This window comes from Ammospiza caudacuta, chromosome 30, assembly GCF_027887145.1.
Source record: "Ammospiza caudacuta isolate bAmmCau1 chromosome 30, bAmmCau1.pri, whole genome shotgun sequence".
Taxonomy (NCBI): domain Eukaryota; kingdom Metazoa; phylum Chordata; class Aves; order Passeriformes; family Passerellidae; genus Ammospiza; species Ammospiza caudacuta.
In genome coordinates, this window is record NC_080622.1 from 4,310,622 (window position 1) to 4,328,349 (window position 17,728).

Here is a 17,728-nt window from a genome sequence, read left to right on the forward strand (position 1 = left end):
GCTTCCTGCTACGTCACTTCCGCTGCCGCCACCCGGCCTTGCCCGGCTCCCAATGGGCGGCTCCCACCAGGGGGCGCCCTTCCGCTTCCCGCCCTTGTGGGGCCGCTCTATCCTGCTCGGCCGCGCTTTGCAGGCAGGGCGCGGAGCAGACGAGCTGACCGGAAGTGCGGGGCCGCTCTGGCCCGCGCTCGCTGCTCTGGGAGGAGTGACGGCAGCGGCGGCTGTGAGGGAAGATGGCGGAGGCGGCGGCGGCGGTGCAGCAGCACCGGTTCTTTTGCCACAGCTGCAAGGGCGAGGTCAGCCCCAAGCTGCCGGTGAGCCCCGGGAAGGGAGGGCCGGAGAGGGGGAGCCCCGAGCGGGGAGGGCCGGGGGGAGAGCCCCGAGCTGCCCGGGCGGATGGAGGGACAGGGGGGATCCCCCAATGGCTCCCGGGGCCCCTGAGGGAGGGGTGACCTCCAGCCCCCGAAGTTGTTCCCTCATGGAACAGGAGATCCCCCAAAATCTGGAAAGGGGCTGCGGGAATGTTCTGTTCCTGATGGAAATGGATCATTCCATAACCCTCGTCCCATTCTCATCCTGCTCTGCTCCTCCGGCAGAGTGGGGATTGTCCATTACCCCTAAATTATCCCAAAGAAAATGCAGGGAATTATCCCAGTTCCAGGGAATAATCCCTGGAAATATCCTACAGAAAATGCAGGGAATTATCCCAGTTCCAGGGAATAATCCCTGAAAATATCCCAGGAAAAATCCTGAGAATTATCCCAGTTCCTTGAAATATCCAGGGGAAATCTCTGGAATTATCCCAGTTTTAGGCAATAATCCCTGGAAGTATCCCAAGGAAAATCCAGGGAATTATCCCAGTTCCAGAGAAAAATCTCTGGAAATATCCCAGGGAAAATCCATGGAATTATCTCAGTTCCTGGGAATAATCCATGGAAATACCCCATAGAAAATGCAGGGAATTATCCCAGGGAAAATCCATGGAATTATCCCAGTTTTAGGGAATAATCCCTGGAAATATCCCAGGGAAAATCCGGGCAATCTGCAGGATCCCACCCACCATCTGTTCCCCTTTCCCTCCCTGCAGTTATTTCTCCCAAATTCCATTTTTATCTCTCTCCAGCTCCTGGGTGGCAAGCTGAGACTTTCCAGATGGACTCCAAGAGCAAAAATAGCCCAAAAATAAAAATATTCCAAGAAAACCAAAATATTCCAAAGCTCCCAGGGATGCTGCAGCATCCCACCTGCTGCTGGTGGTGGTAAAATTTGATCCAACCTAAAAAAAAAAAAAAATCTGATTTAAAACTCAAAATTCTGCTCCAGGATTTGGATTTGAGAGGAGTTCCCACAAAATCCACGCTGAAAATTTGGAATATCCCAATTAAAAATATGAGATCCCACAAAATCCACACTGAAAACTGGGGAATATTCCAATTAAAAATCTGAGATCCCACAAAATCCACACTGAAAACTGGGGAATATTCCAATTAAAAATCTGAGATCCCACAAAATCCACGCTGAAAATTTGGAATATTCCAATTAAAAATATGAGATCCCACAAAATCCACGCTGAAAATTTGGAATATCCCAATAAAAAATCCGGGATCCCACAAAATCCACACTGAAAATTTGGAATATTCCAATTAAAAATCCGGGATTCTCCCAGTTCCTGGCATGTGGAGAGGGAAGATCCATGCAAATCTTTTTTTGGGGTTTTTTTGGGGGATTTTTTTTCTTCATTCTGGGATAAAAATCTGGGAATGGGAACAGGGAAAATTTTTATTCTTGGGAGGAATTTTGTTCCTTGCATCTGCAGCTGTAGTGCCCAAATTCCAGGGGATTTTCAGATTTTTTCCAGATTTTTTTCAGATTTTTTTTCAGATTTTCTGTTGTTTTGAGCTGTTTGACATCCAGGGTCAGGAATTTTCCTGAAGGGGAAGATTTTTTCTTTAGAATTTGAAATATTTTGGGATTAATTTTCATTCTTTTTGCCTTGCCAGGAATACACCTGCCCTCGCTGTGAGTCCGGCTTCATCGAGGAAGTCACTGATGATTCCAGGTACCAAAAATCCAGGGAAATTCAATTTATAATGAGGATACTCTATGTAAAAAATGCCATTTTTTACTATTTTTTAATGTATTTTTACCCTTTTATCATTTACCAAAAAAACACTTTTTTGGTCTTCTTGATATTTTTACACTTTATGGTCTTTTTTTTTTTTTTTTAACTTTATGATTTTTTTTTCTTACCTTTTTTAGAATTTAAAGAAAAAAAGATTGGTTTTGTTTCCTAAAGAAAATAAAAATATTTGTATTTTTTAGTATTTAGTAAAAAAACACCCATTTTCATTATTTTTGTGGGGGGTTTTCTTCTCTTTTTTGGTCTTTTTTTCTTCCTTTTTTAATATTTCTGTTCCTCTTTTTCTTATTTAGGGGAAAAAAATCCTTTTAACTATTTTTTGTGTTGCTTCTTTTTTTCTCTCTCTTTTTTGGCCTTTTTTTCCCCCTTTTTGATTTTTCCTTATTCTTTTTCATAATTAGGGAAAAAAACCCATCTTTTTACTATTTTCTCTGTTCTTTTTTTTTTTTACTTTTTTGGTCCTTTTTTTTCTTCCCTTTTTAATTTTTTTTTCTTCCCTTTTTTTCATATTTTTAAATATTTTCATATTTTGAAAGTAAAAACCCTTTTTTCAATTATTTTTTTACTTATTTTTCTCTTTATTTTCACCCCTTTTGGGGATATTTCAGCAAACACAGGAGGGGATTTGGGAATCTCAGGGGGGATTTTAGGAATTAAGCCCTGCCCTCATTTTTCCTCTTTTTCCCAGTTTTTTTGACAGCAATTCCCTGGATGACAGCCCCTCCTCTCAGTTCTCAGAGGTGAGTTTTCCTCCTTTTTCCTGAGAATTTCCAGGATTTTGGGGAGTTTTAGAAGACTAAAAATTGACATTTTGGGCATGAGAGGAAAAAGAGGATTGAGGGAAAATCCTGGGATTTGTTTGGGAATGCTCAGCCAGGTGGGGAGGTTTCTCCTGCTCCCAGATTTTCCAGAATATTTCCATTTTAAAGTCCAAATTTGGAGGAAATCCACTCAATCCTGGGCCAGAAATGGGGTCACCAAATAGAATTACAATCTGGATCCATCCTTCCTAAATTCCTAAATTCCTTCCTTCTGGTATCCCCCTCTTCATCTGGGTCCATTTATCCAAAATATTCCTTGGATATCAGTTTGGATCCCAGAAATTCCTGAATTTCAGCAGATCCATCCTGATTTCCCAGAAATTCCTGAATTTCAAGGAGATCCTGATATCCCAGAAATTCCTGAGATCCTGATACCTCAGAAATTTGAGTTTCAGGGAGATCCTGATATCCCAGAAATTCCTGAATTTTAGGAGAGATCCATCCTGATAACCCAGAAAGTCCTGAATTTTGGGAGAGATCCATCCTGATAACCCAGAAATTCCTGAATTTTGGGAGAGATCCATCCTGATAACCCAGAAATTCCTGAATTTTGGGAGAGATCCATCCTGATATCCCAGAAATTCCTGAATTTTAGGAGAGATCCATCCTGATATCCCAGAAATTCCTGAATTTTAGGAGAGATCCATCCTGGTATCACAGAAATTCCTGAATTTTGGGAGAGATCCATCCTGATATCCCAGAAATTCCTGAATTTTGGGAGAGATCCATCCTGATATCCCAGAAATTCCTGAATTTTGGGAGAGATCCATCCTGATATCCCAGAAATTCCTGAATTCCCAGTAGGAAAAGTTTGGGTGTCCCAAACCCTCAGATTGTATCCAGGTAGGAATTCTTGGCTCCGCCCCCTGGGCACAGCATCACCCAATGGGATTCTGGAATTTGATCAACCCTGCAGGGACACTCAATTAACAGAAGATATCTCCACTGAAATGTTAATTGCACAAGAGATAAATCAACTGCCCAATTAACAGCTGATAACTGCCCCACCTGGATCTCAGTGTTAATTATCACAATTAACAGCAGACACCTGGATCTCAGTGTTAATTATCACAATTACCAGCAGATACCTGGATCTCAGTGTTAATTATCACTATTAACCTCAGATACCTGGATTTCAGTGTTAATTATCACAATTAACAGCAGACACCTGGATCTCAATGTTAATTATCACAATCAACAGCAGACACCTGGATCTCAGTGTTGATTATCACAATTAACCTCAGACACCTGGATTTCAGTGTTAATTATCACAATTACCAGCAGATACCTGGATCTCAGTGTTAATTATCACTATTAACCTCAGATACCTGGATTTCAGTGTTAATTATCACAATTAACCTCAGGCACCTGGATCTCAGTGTTGATTATCACAATTAACAGCAGACACCTGGATTTCAGTGTTAATTGTCACAATTACCAGCAGATACCTGGATCTCAGTGTTAATTATCACAATTACCAGCAGACACCTGGATTTCAATGTTAATTATCACAATTACCAGCAGATACCTGGATCTCAGTGTTGATTATCACAATTAACAGCAGATCCCTGCCCCACCTGATTTTACCAGTGTTCCGTTTTAACAATTAACAGCAGATACCTGGATTTCAGTGTTAATTATCACTATTAACCTCAGATACCTGGATCTCAGTGTTGATTTTCACAATTAACCTCAGACACCTGGATTTCATTGCTAATGATCACAATTAACCTCAGACACCTGGATTTCATTGCTAATTATCCCAATTAACCCAATCCCTGCCCCCCTCTGCCAGCTCCATCACCCCCACACCGCCCCAGCCTAACCCCGCGCTCTCCACAGCTCTGGGACCACCTGGACCACACGATGTTCTTCCCGGATTTCCGGCCCTTGCTGAGCAGCAGCTCGCTGGACGCAGAGCCCAGGGACGTGGACAGGGGTGCCCCAGGAGAGCTTTGGGGTCCCAGCCGCCCCCCACGGCTGCCAATGCCCCGCAGGTACCGGGCACGGGGCAGCTCCCGGCCGGAGCGCTCGCCGGCCATCGAGGGGTGAGTGGGCTCTGCTGGGGGGCACCATCAAAAACTGGTTCAGTAACTGATCTAGAGTGCAAAAACCAGCATGGAATGGGTGAGTGGGCTCTGCTGGGGGGCACTGTCAGGAACTGATCTAAAATCTAAAACCAGCATGGAATGGGTGAGTGGGCTCTGCTGGGGGCACTGTCAGGAACTGGGGCAGTAACTGATCTGGAGTGTGAAAAACCAGCATGGAATGGGGTGAGTGGGATCTGCTGGGGGACACTGTCAAAAACTGGTTCAGTAACTGATCTGGAGTGTGAAAACCAGCATGGAATGGGTGAGTGAGATCTGCTGGGGGGCACTGTCAAAAACTGGTTCAGTAACTGATGTGGGGTGTGAAAAACCAGCATGGAGTGGGTGAGTGGGCTCTGCTGGGGGGCACCATCAAAAACTGGGTCAGTAACTGATGTGGGGTGTGAAAAACTCTGATCTAGAGTGTGAAATAAACAGCATGGAATGGGTGAGTGAGATCTGCTGGGGGACACCGTCAAAAACTGGTTCAGTAACTGATCTGGAGTGTGAAAACCAGCATGGAAAGGGGTGAGTGGGATCTGCTGGGGGGCACTGTCAGGAACTGGGTCAGTAACTGATCTAGAGTGTAAAACCAGCATGGAGTGGGGTGAGTGGGCTCTGCTGGGTGGCACCATCAGAAACTGGTTCAGTAACTGATCTAGAGTGTGAAAAACCAGCATGGAATGGGTGAGTGGGCTCTGCTGGGGGGCACTGTCAGGAACTGGGTCAGTAACTGATGTGGGGTGTGAAAAACCAGCATGGAGTGGGTGAGTGAGATCTGCTGGGGGGCACCATCAAAAACAGGAGTGGTGATGGTTCAATAACTGATCTAGAGTGTAAAACCAGCATGGAGTGGGTGAGTGAGATCTGCTGGGGGGCACTGTCAGGAACTGGGTCAGTAACTGATCTAGAGTGTAAAACCAGCATGGAATGGGGTGAGTGGGCTCTGCTGGGGGGCACCATCAAAAACTGGGTCAGTAACTGATGTGGGGTGTGAAAAACTCTGATCTAGAGTGTGAAATAAACAGCATGGGATGGGTGAGTGAGATCTGCTGGGGGACACTGTCAAAAACTGATTCAGTAACTGATGTGGGGTGTGAAAAACCAGCATGGAATGGGGTAAATGAGATCTGCTGGGTGGCACCATCAAAAACTGGGTCAGTAACTGATGTGGGGTGTGAAAACCAGCATGGAATGGGGTGAGTGGGATCTGCTGGGGGGCACTGTCAGGAACTGGGGCAGTAACTGATCTAAAATCTAAAACCAGCATGGAGTGGGTGAGTGAGATCTGCTGGGGGGCACCATCAAAAACTGGGTCAGTAACTGATCTAGAGTGTGAAAACCAGCATGGAATGGGTGAGTGGGCTCTGCTGGGGGGCACTGTCAGGAACTGGGTCAGTAACTGATGTGGGGTGTGAAAAACCAGCATGGAATGGGGTAAATGAGATCTGCTGGGTGGCACCATCAAAAACTGGGTCAGTAACTGATGTGGGGTGTGAAAAACCAGCATGGAGTGGGTGAGTGAGATCTGCTGGGGGGCACCATCAAAAACAGGAGTGGTGATGGTTCAATAACTGATCTAGAGTGTAAAACCAGCATGGAGTGGGTGAGTGAGATCTGCTGGGGGGCACTGTCAGGAACTGGGTCAGTAACTGATCTAGAGTGTAAAACCAGCATGGAATGGGGTGAGTGGGCTCTGCTGGGGGGCACCATCAAAAACTGGTTCAGTAACTGATGTGGGGTGTGAAAAACTCTGATCTAGAGTGTGAAATAAACAGCATGGGATGGGTGAGTGAGATCTGCTGGGGGACACCGTCAAAAACTGGTTCAGTAACTGATCTGGGGTGTGAAAACCAGCATGGAAAGGGGTGAGTGAGATCTGCTGGGGGCACTGTCAGGAACTGGGTCAGTAACTGATCTAGAGTGTAAAACCAGCATGGAGTGGGGTGAGTGGGCTCTGCTGGGTGGCACCATCAGAAACTGGTTCAGTAACTGATCTAGAGTGTGAAAAACCAGCATGGAGTGGGGTGAGTGGGCTCTGCTGGGTGGCACTGTCAGGAACTGGGTCAGTAACTGATGTGGGGTGTGAAAAACTCTGATATAGAGTGTGAAATAAACAGCATGGGATGGGTGAGTGGGCTCTGCTGGAAAAACTCTGATCTAGAGTGCAAAAACACCAGCATGGGATGGGTGAGTGAGATCTGCTGGGGGGCACTGTCAGAAACTGGTTCAGTAACTGATGTGGGGTGTGAAAAACAGCATGGGATGGGTGAGTGAGATCTGCTGGGAAAGTGATACAGGGTGTGAAAAACCAGCATGGAATGGGGTGTGTGAGCTCTGATCTAGAGTGTGACAATCTGCTCAAAAAATTCTGATCTAGAGTGTGAAAAACAGCATGGGATGGGGTGAGTGAGCTCTGATCTAGAGTGTGGAAAACCAGCATGGGGTGGGTGAGTGAGCTCTGCTGAGTGGCACCATCAAAAACAGGGGTGGTGATGGTTCAATAACTGATCTGGAGTGTAAAAAACCATCATGGAATGGGTGAGTGAGATCTGCTGGAAAACTCTTGATATAGAGTGTGGAAAACAGCATGGAAAGGGGTGTGTGATCTCTGATCTAGAGTGTGAAAAACCAGATTGGAAAGGGGTGAGTGAGCTCTGCTGGGAAAGTGATCTAGAGTGTGAAAACCAGCATGGAATGGGGTGAGTGAGATCTGCTGGAAGACTCTGATCTAGAGTGTGAAAAACAGCATGGAATGGGGTGAGTGAGATCTGCTGGAAAACTCTGATCTAGAGTGTGAAAACCAGCATGGAATGGGGTGAGTGAGATCTGCTGGAAAACTCTGATCTAGAGTGTGAAAAACAGCATGGAATGGGGTGGGTGAGATCTGCTGGGTGTCACAATCAAGAATGGGAGTGGTGATGGTTCACTGACTGATCTAGAGCAAAAAATCAGCAGGGAAATGGGTGAGTGAGCTCTGCTGGGTGGCACAATCAGAAACAGGAATCGTGATGGTTCAATAACTGAAAACCAGCAAAAAACCAGTAAAAAAGCAGCATGGAAAGGGTTGAGTGAGCTCTGCTGGGTGTGCCAACATGGACAGGGGATTGCATTATCAATCAAAACAAATGCACTTTTATTGTATGACCACAGTAAATGTGTTAAAGGAATTGGGGGAAAAGGAAAAGAATAGGAAAGAGAAAGTGGCTATAGCTACCAAATGTAGAGAGACCAAGGCTTTTGTCCCACACCTGCTCTCTATTTTGGAGCTTTCTCCAGGGATTTTCACAGCCATGAGCAGCAATTCCTGCTTTTCCTACCCTTTATTTCCTCCCACCATTCGTCCCCTCACTGAACTCACCCTTCCCTCCTCTCCCAGGATAATCCAGCAGATCTTTGCCGGCTTTTTCGCCAACTCGGCCGTTCCTGGCTCGCAGCACCCCTTCTCCTGGTGAGTAATCTCCCAGATCCCAGCAGAGAATCCCAGCCAGCCTTGGGAATTTGGGAATTTGGGCAATTCTGGCCTCTCCCGTTGGCAGGAGCGGGATGCTGCACTCCAGCCCCGGCGATTACGCGTGGGGACAGAGCGGCCTCGACGCCATCGTCACCCAGGTCAGTGCCACTGCCACAGTCCCCTGCAAAAATCATTTTTTTTTTACCCAGCATTGAAGCTGAGAAGCCTCAGAGAAATGAAACCAATCTGATTTGCTTCTCTTGTGTTTTGCTGCTTGGAATGTGGTTTGGAGATTGTTTGGTTGGTTTCATGTAAATTATTTTGACTTAATAACCAATGAAGAGAGAGTCAGGAGTTTTCATTATCATTCTTTGTAGCCTTCTGTCTGCATCCTTTATTCTTTAGTATAATTTAGTATAGCATCCTTTAATATAATATAAAATCACAGAATAATGAAGAACACAGATGCAGGTTTGAATGGGAATAATAACAATAATAAAAATAAAATTATAAACTCAACCGGGCGCTTTTAGTGGGAATTATCCCATGACTGTTAATGGGAATAATGGGAATAACCCATCCCTTTTAATGGGAATAATGGGAATAATCCCATCCCTTTTAATGGGAATAATGGGAATAACCCATCCCTTTTAATGGGAATAATGGGAATAATCCCATCCCTTTTAATGGGAACAATCCCATCCCTTTTAATGGGAATAATCCCATCCCTTTTAATGGGAATAATGGGAATTAACCCATCCCTTTTAATGGGAACAATCCCATCCCTTTTAATGGGAATTACCCATCCCTTTTAATGGGAATAATGGGAATAACCCATTCCTTTTAATGGGAATAACCCCATTCCTTTTAATGGGAATTAACCCATTCCTTTTAATGGGAATTAACCCATTCCTTTTAATGGGAATTAACTCATTCCTTATAATGGGAATTAACCCATCCCTTTTAATGGGAATAATGGGAATAACCCATCCCTTTTAATGGGAATAATGGGAATAATCCCATCCCTTTTAATGGGAATAACCCATTCCTTTTAATAGGAATAACCCCATTCCTTTTAATGGGAATAACCCCATTCCTTTTAATGGGAATTAACTCATTCCTTATAATGGGAATTAACCCATCCCTTTTAATGGGAATAATGGGAATAACCCATTCCTTTTAATGGGAATTAACCCATCCTTTTTAATGGGAATAATGGGAATAACCCCATTCCTTTTAATGGGAATAATGGGAATAACCCATTCCTTTTAATGGGAATTAACCCATCCTTTTTAATGGGAATAATGGGAATTAACCCATTCCTTTTAATGGGAATAATGGGAATAACCCATCCCTTTAAATGGGAATTAACCCATTTCTTTTTAATGGGAATTAACCCATTTCTTTTTAATGGGAATTAACCCATTTCTTTTTAATGGGAATTAACCCATTTCTTTTTAATGGGAATTAACCCATCCCTTTTAATGGGAATTAACCCATTCCTTTTAAAGGGAATAATGGCAATAACCCCATCCCTTTTAATGGCAATAATGGGAATTACCCCATTCCTTTTAATGGGAATTACCCCATTCCTTTTAATGGGAATTACCCCATTCCTTTTAATGGGAATTAACCCATCCCTTTTAATGGGAGTAATGGACCTCACCACATCAGCTCCAGGGCCCATCCCTGCTCCTGAGCTCGGGTTTCTCCCCCTGCACAGCTCCTGGGCCAGCTGGAGAACACAGGGCCCCCCCCAGCAGACAAGGAGAAGATCTCGTCGCTCCCAACGGTGCCGGTGACACAGGAACAAGTCGGTGGGTGCCTCCATCCCCCCACCCATGGGCACTTGGGTGCTGCTCTTTGACATCCTGAGCTGCCCCCATTTCCATTTTGTACCCCTGGAACTGGGCTGGAGGCTGGCAGCTCCCCAGCTCTGCTGCTGCCACCTCTGGGCTTTGGTCCTCCCAGGAATGTTGGAGCTCCAGCGTTCTCCAGAGTGTGTGGGGAGTCCTAAAATGTGCCATGCTGACTCTTCCCCTTCCCAAAATAATGATTTTCTCCTCCCCATGATGTTTTTTTTCCCCCCTCCCCATGATTGTTTCCCCCTCCCCACAATGATTTTTCCATCCCCATGATGGTTTTTTTCCCATCCCCATGATGGTTTTTTTCCCATCCCCATGATGGTTTTTTTCCCATCCCCATGATTGTTTTCCCTTCCCCATGATGATTTCTCCATCCCCATGATGGTTTTTTTTTCTCCTCCCCATGATGATTTCCCCCTCCCCACAATGATTTTTCCATCCCCATGATGGTTTTTTTCCCAACCCCATGATTGTTTTCCCTTCTCATGATGATTTTTCCCATCCCCATGATTTTTTTTCCCTTCCCCATGATGATTTCTCCATCCCCATGATGATTTCCCCTTCCTCATTATGGTTTTTTTCCCCTCCCCATGATGTTTTTTTTCCCATCCCCATGATTGTTTTCCCTTCTCATGATGATTTCCTCCTCCCCACAATGATTTTTCCATCCCCATGATGGTTTTTTTCCCATCCCCATGATTGTTTTCCCTTCTCATGATGATTTTTCCCTCCCCATGATTGTTTTTTTTTCCCCTTCCCCATGATGATTTCTCCATCCCCATGATGGTTTTTTTCCCATCCCCATGATTGTTTTCCCCTCTTATAATGATTTCCCCATCCCAAATCCCTGTTTGTGCTCTCAATCCCTTCTTCCCTTTCCCACTCCACACACTCTGCTCTGGGAATGCCGTGGAAATCTGCCAGCAGGGACCTGGGGGATATCTCAGCACAATCCTGGTTTTGCAATTTAAAATTCCATAAATTTTTCACCCCATCAGGGACCTGGGGGTGTCCCAGCACGATCCTGGTTTTGCAATTTAAAATTCCATAAATTTTTCACCCCATCAGGGACCTGGGGGTGTCCCAGCACGATCCTGGCTTTGCAATTTAAAATTCCATAAATTTTTCACCCCATCAGGGACCTGGGGGTGTCCCAGCACGATCCTGGTTTTGCAATTTAAAATTCCATAAATTTTTCACCCCATCAGGGACCTGGGGGTGTCCCAGCACGATCCTGGCTTTGCAATTTAAAATTCCATAAATTTTTCACCCCATCAGGGACCTGGGGGTGTCCCAGCACAATCCTGGATTTGCAAGAAAAAATCCCATGAATTTTTCACCCCAAGGATCCCTCCCAGAACCCAACTCCTCCATTATGGTTAAAGCAGACATTTTTACCCGGGATATTTTTATCCTGTGGTTTTCCACACCCTTCTCTCATCCTCTTCTCTGGGAAGCTGGAATTCCACGTGGCTGAGCCCACAGAGCTGGGCAGAAATTGTGAAATTTTGGAATATCCGAAAATCCCTGGGATCACCAAAGGAGCTCGGGAATTCTTTGTTCTCTGGATTGTCCAGCCCCAGGGGATTTTGTGGATGGAGATGGATGGATGGAGATGGATGGATGGATTGATGGATGGATGGATGGATGGATGATGGATGGATGGATGATGGATGGATGGATGGATGGATGATGGACAGACTGATGGACGGATGGAATCCATGGATGGATGGATGAACAGACAGATGGATGGATGGATGATGGACAGACAGATGGATGATGGATGGATGATGGATGGATGGATGGATGGATGAGGGATGGATGGATGGATGGATGATGGATGGATGGATGGATGGATGGATGGATGGATGGATGGATGGATGGATGATGGATGGATGGATGGATGGATGATGGACAGACAGATGGACGGATGGAATCCATGGATGGATGGATGAACAGACAGATGGATGGATGGATGATGGATGGATGGATGATGGATGGATGGATGGATGATGGATGGATGATGGATGGATGGATGGATGATGGATGGATGGATGGAATCCATGGATGAATGGATGATGGACAGACAGATGGATGGATGGAATCCATGGATGGATGGATGAACGGACAGATGGATGATGGAGGGATGGATGGATGATGGAGGGATGGATGGAATCCATGGATGGATGGATGAACAGATGGATGGATGGATGATGGATGGATGGATGGATGGATGGAATCCATGGATGGATGGATGATGGATGGACGGACAGACGGATGGATGGATGGATGGATGGAATCCATGGATGGATGGACAGACAGACAGACAGACGGATGGATGGATGATCCTGGCAGGAATTCCTCTCTCCCCGCTCCATCTCCATCCCACCCAAACCCCCGCTGCCCCACCCCTCCATCCCCCCTGTGCCCCCTGCCCGCCCCTCTGTGCCCCAGCCCCCCGAGCTGCCCCCAGCCCCTGACTGCTGCCCCATCCCTCCCCACAGACACGGGGCTGGAGTGCCCGGTGTGCAAGGAGGATTACACCGTGGCCGAGCACGTCCGGCAGCTCCCCTGCAACCACGTCTTCCACAGCAGCTGCATCGTGCCCTGGCTCGAGCTGGTAAGGTCCCAAAAACCCCATTTTCATCATATTTTATCTTTTTTTTTTTTCATTAGAAAGTTTAGAGATGGAATTTTGAGAATATATTATATTGCACCTAATATATGACGTATATTGGATGCTGAATATTCAAATTACAAGCTACAAAATAAACCTAACCCTAAGGAATTTTCTCTCTAAGGATAAACTGTCCAATTAAGAATCGACACTCAAATTATTTTGATTTTTAACCTAATAACTCATCACGCCCAGCCTGCAATGCAAAATTTTCTAACTAATTATTTCTTACTAATTGTTATTTCGAACTACTCAAACTTATGAAGAAGAAAGTGAAAAACTTCCTAAAACTAAACTCAACTAACTGCCCTACAATTTCTATTTTGCCCTATAAATATTGCTGCATTTTAAAACCTTAAATTCAGATTTTTCCCTCTCCCCACAGCACGACACGTGTCCGGTGTGCAGGAAGAGCCTCAAGGGGAAATTATATAATTATATAATACTAAAACTCATTAAAAACTTCCTAAAAATCAACTATATTAAGTGTCCTAAAAATTCTATTTTGCCTTAGAAATATTGCTGCATTTTCAAACCTTAAATTCAGATTTTTCCCCCCCCACAGCATGACACATGTCCGGTGTGCAGGAAGAGCCTCAATGGGGAATTATATAATTATATAACACTAAAACTCATGAAGAAGAAAATTAAGAACTTCCTAAAAATAAACTAAATTAAGTGTCCTAAAACTTCTGTTTTGCCTTATAAATATTGCTGCATTTTCAAACCTTAAATTCAGATTTTCCCCCCACCCCACAGCACGACACGTGTCCGGTGTGCAGGAAGAGCCTCAAGGGGAAATTATATAATTATATAACACTAAAACTCATGAAGAAGAAAATTAAAAACTTCCCAAAACTAAACTCAACTAACTGCCCTACAATTTCTATTTTGCCCTATAAATATTGCTGCATTTTAAAACATTAAATTCAGATTTTTCCCCCCCCACAGCACGACACGTGTCCGGTGTGCAGGAAGAGCCTCAAGGAGAAATTATATAATTATATAATACTAAAACTCATTAAAAACTCCCTAAAACTAAAGTCAACTAACTGCCCTACAATTTTTATTTTGCCTTAGAAATATTGCTGCATTTTAAAACCTTAAATTCAGATTTTTCCCCCCCCCCAACAGCACGACACGTGTCCGGTGTGCAGGAAGAGCCTCAAGGGGAAATTATATAATTATATAGTACTAAAACTCATGAAGAAGGAAATTAAAAACTTCCTAAAAATAAACTAAATTAAGTGTCCTAAAACTTCTATTTTGCCTTAGAAATATTGCTGCATTTTAAAACCTTAAATTCAGATTTTTCCCCCTCCCCACAGCACGACACGTGTCCAGTGTGCAGGAAGAGCCTCAAGGGGAAATTATATAATTATATAATACTAAAACTCATGAAGAAGAAAATGAAAAACTTCCTAAAAATAAACTAAATTAAGTGTCCTAAAACTTCTGTTTTGCCTTAGAAATATTGCTGCATTTTACAACCTTAAATTCAGATTTTCCCCCCACCCCACAGCACGACACGTGTCCGGTGTGCAGGAAGAGCCTCAAGGGGAAATTATATAATTATATAGTACTAAAACTCATGAAGAAGGAAATTAAAAACTTCCTAAAAATAAACTAAATTAAGTGTCCTAAAACTTCTATTTTGCCTTAGAAATATTGCTGCATTTTCAAACCTTAAATTCAGATTTTTCCCCCTCCCCACAGCACGACACGTGTCCAGTGTGCAGGAAGAGCCTCAAGGGGAAATTATATAATTATATAACACTAAAACTAATGAAAAACGTCCTAAAACTAAACTCAACTAACTGCCCTACAATTTCTATTTTGCCTTACAAATATTGCTGCATTTTCAAACATTAAATTCAGATTTTTCCCCCCCCACAGCACGACACGTGTCCGGTGTGCAGGAAGAGCCTCAAGGGGGAAGATTCCAGCAGGCAAATCCCAAACCCCGACGCCTCCGACAGCCCAGTGCAGGAGAGATGGACATTCTGACCCTCCTGGCAGAGGTTCTGCAGCCTTCCAGAAGGTTCCAGGGGCGTCTCCCAGCTCGAGGTGTGCGTTGAGAATTCCACCAGACCCCCCCAGTAGCAGGAATTAGGGGGCCCCACCCTGTGGGATCGCAGCACCGAGCGCTCTCTTCTCCCAGGAATTTTTCCTTCTGCTCCACTGCTCCACGGAATTGCCTCGTTTAGCCCTAAATTGGGAAGGTTTTGGGAGTGTTTTGGTTTCGTTTCTTTTTGTATCAGAAAAGGTTTTGTTTGGTTTTTTTTTTTTTTTTTTTTTCCCAGTAGGGGCCTGATCCAAAGAGGGGTTGCATCCCTCGTAGCCTTCTCTGGAAAAAGGTTGGGATAAAAAAGGGGATTTTTGGGGTCTTCCTGCACTCCAGGAGATTGGAGTTGGAGCCACGAGAGATTTTATTGCCCCAGGTTGGGATGGGATCCGTGGGGGTCTGTGAAATCATGGCAGGTGGAAGGAGGAAGGTTCTGGAAGCCTCAGGAGCCCCCCGTGGTCCTGGAGAGGCTCTGGGAGCTCTGTGGGATCAGGAATGCTCTGAGCAGGATTTTGGTCTCATCCTGGACAATTTTTGGGGTTGATTGGGGTTTTTTTGGGACCCTTTTCCACGTTGCCTGTGGCCCCAGGTGTGTCCAAAGCTCCCTGTGCCCCCCACGAGTCATTCCAGGCAGGAATTATGGAATTATGGACCATTCCCTTGGCAACCCCCCACCCTCCCCATAACTTAAGGAAACTCTTGATTTTTCCTCATTGTTTTCAGAGTTTGGTTTGGTTTTTTTTGGTTTTTTTTTTTTTTTTTTTCCATTTCCTGTGACTTTTCCAGGTCTGAATCCTGGGATTTTTCCTCGTGGTATCCACAGGCAGCCCTGGGGGGGACATTGTGACCCCCATCCCTCGTGTCAGGGGGGGGAAAAGTTCCCAAACCCCTTGGGCTCGGTGGCTCCACATCCACGTGGGTTTAATTCCTGATTTTCTTTGCTCTTCCGTCCAATAAAGGCCTTTCTCAAAGAATTCCCTTTCTCAGTGAATGAATTCCCATTCTCAATGAATGAATTCCCTTTTTCAGTGAATGAATTCCCTTCTCAAAGAATTTCCTTTCCCAATGAATTCCCATTCCCAATCAATTCCCTTTCTCAATTAATGAATCCCCTTTCTCAATTAATGAATTCCCTTCTCAAAGAATTCCCTTTCTCAATGAATTCCCATTCCCAATCAATTCCCTTTCTCAATAATTTCCCTTTCTCAAAGAATTCTCTTTCTCAATGAATGAATTCCCTTCTCAAAGAATTCCCATTCCCAATTAATTCCCTTTCCCAATGAATTAATTCCCTTTCTCAAAGGATTCCCATTCTCAATTAATGAATCCCCTTTCTCAATTAATGAATTCCCTTCTCAAAGAATTTCCTTTCCCAATGAATTCCCTTTCCCAAAGAATTCCCTTTCTCAATTAATGAATCCCCTTTCACAATTAATGAATTCCCTTCTCAAAGAATTCCCTTTCCCAATGAATTCCCATTCCCAATCAATTCCCTTTCTCAATAATTTCCCTTTCTCAAAGAATTCTCTTTCTCAATTAATGAATTCCCTTTCTCAATTAATGAATTTCCTTCTCAAAGAATTCCCTTTCTCAATGAATTCCCATTCCCAATCAATTCCATTTCCCAATGAATTAATTCCCTTTCTCAATGAATTAATTCCCTTTCTCAAAGGATTCCCATTCTCAATTAATGAATTCCCATTCTCAATTAATGAATTCCCTTTCCCAATGAATTCCCTTTCTCAATAATTTCCTTTCCCAATGAATTCCCTTTATTCCCTTTCTCAGTGAATTAATTCCCTTTCTCAATTAATGAATTCCCATTCCCAATTAATGAATTCCCTTTCCCAATGAATTCCCTTTCTCAATAAATCCCCATTCCCAACTCATCCTTGGAGCTGGGAAAGGGAAGACGGAATTTGAGGGGTGGGTGAGGGGGGGCAGAAATCAGCTCATAAAAAGCTTTTTTTGGGAAGGAAAACCCTGATTTGCTGAATTTGTCCCCAAAACAGGAGATCCAAACACCTCCTGCTGTTGGGGACACTTTGTGGGACACAGGGACACCCCAATCCTGGGGCAGGAGGGGATTTTTTGGGGGGAAAATCCATCTGGATTTATAAATTTATCCCAGTGCTTTTCTCTCGTATCCAGCTCCCCTGATAATGGAGATTTCTGGGGGGAATTCCACTTCTTCCACTTCTTCCCTTTTCCACATCCTGCTGGAAATGAGGAATTCCAAGATTCCTGATCCTCAAAATCCTGGATTTGAGTGAGGGGCTGGGATTTGGGTCTCCCCCTCCCTCTGTGTTAGAGTTGGGATAATTCCAGGTTTTTTCCCCCTGGATGAAGGAGAATTCCTGCTCCCAGATGATCTGGAAATCAGGATAGAAGATTCCTGATCCTCAAAATCCTGGATTTGACCTGGATTTGAGTGTGGGGCTGGGATTTGGGTCTCCCCCCTCCCTCTGTGTTGCATTTGGGATAATTCCAGGTTTTTCCCCCCCTGGATGAAAAATTCCTGCTCCCAGATGATCTGGAAATGAGGAATTCCAAGATTCCTGATCCTCAAAATCCTGGATTTGACCTGGATTTGAGTGTGGGGCTGGGATTTGGGTCTCC

At 44.3% G+C, this 17,728-nt stretch overlaps 1 protein-coding gene across 1 annotated transcript; it reads left to right on the plus strand.

The window, feature by feature from the left end:
- Positions 1-174: 174 nt before the first annotated feature.
- Positions 175-16,065, plus strand: RNF115 (ring finger protein 115). The gene is made up of 9 exons (XM_058821815.1): positions 175-314; positions 2,001-2,059; positions 2,829-2,880; positions 4,804-5,009; positions 8,428-8,499; positions 8,588-8,660; positions 10,226-10,319; positions 12,872-12,987; positions 14,941-16,065. Exons 1-9 carry the CDS (start codon positions 234-236, stop codon positions 15,049-15,051), a joined length of 864 nt encoding a protein of 287 aa, XP_058677798.1. The 5' UTR covers positions 175-233; the 3' UTR covers positions 15,052-16,065.
- The last annotated feature ends 1,663 nt before the right edge of the window (positions 16,066-17,728 follow it).

Coding starts and splice junctions, on each gene's coding strand:
- RNF115 (XM_058821815.1), top strand. CDS start 234: ATGGCGGAGGCGGCGGCGGCGGTGCAGCAGCACCGGTTCTTTTGCCAC. Junction 315..2,000: donor AGGTCAGCCCCAAGCTGCCG/GTGAGCCCCGGG, acceptor TTGCCTTGCCAG/GAATACACCTGCCCTCGCTG. Junction 8,661..10,225: donor TCGACGCCATCGTCACCCAG/GTCAGTGCCACT, acceptor CCCCCTGCACAG/CTCCTGGGCCAGCTGGAGAA.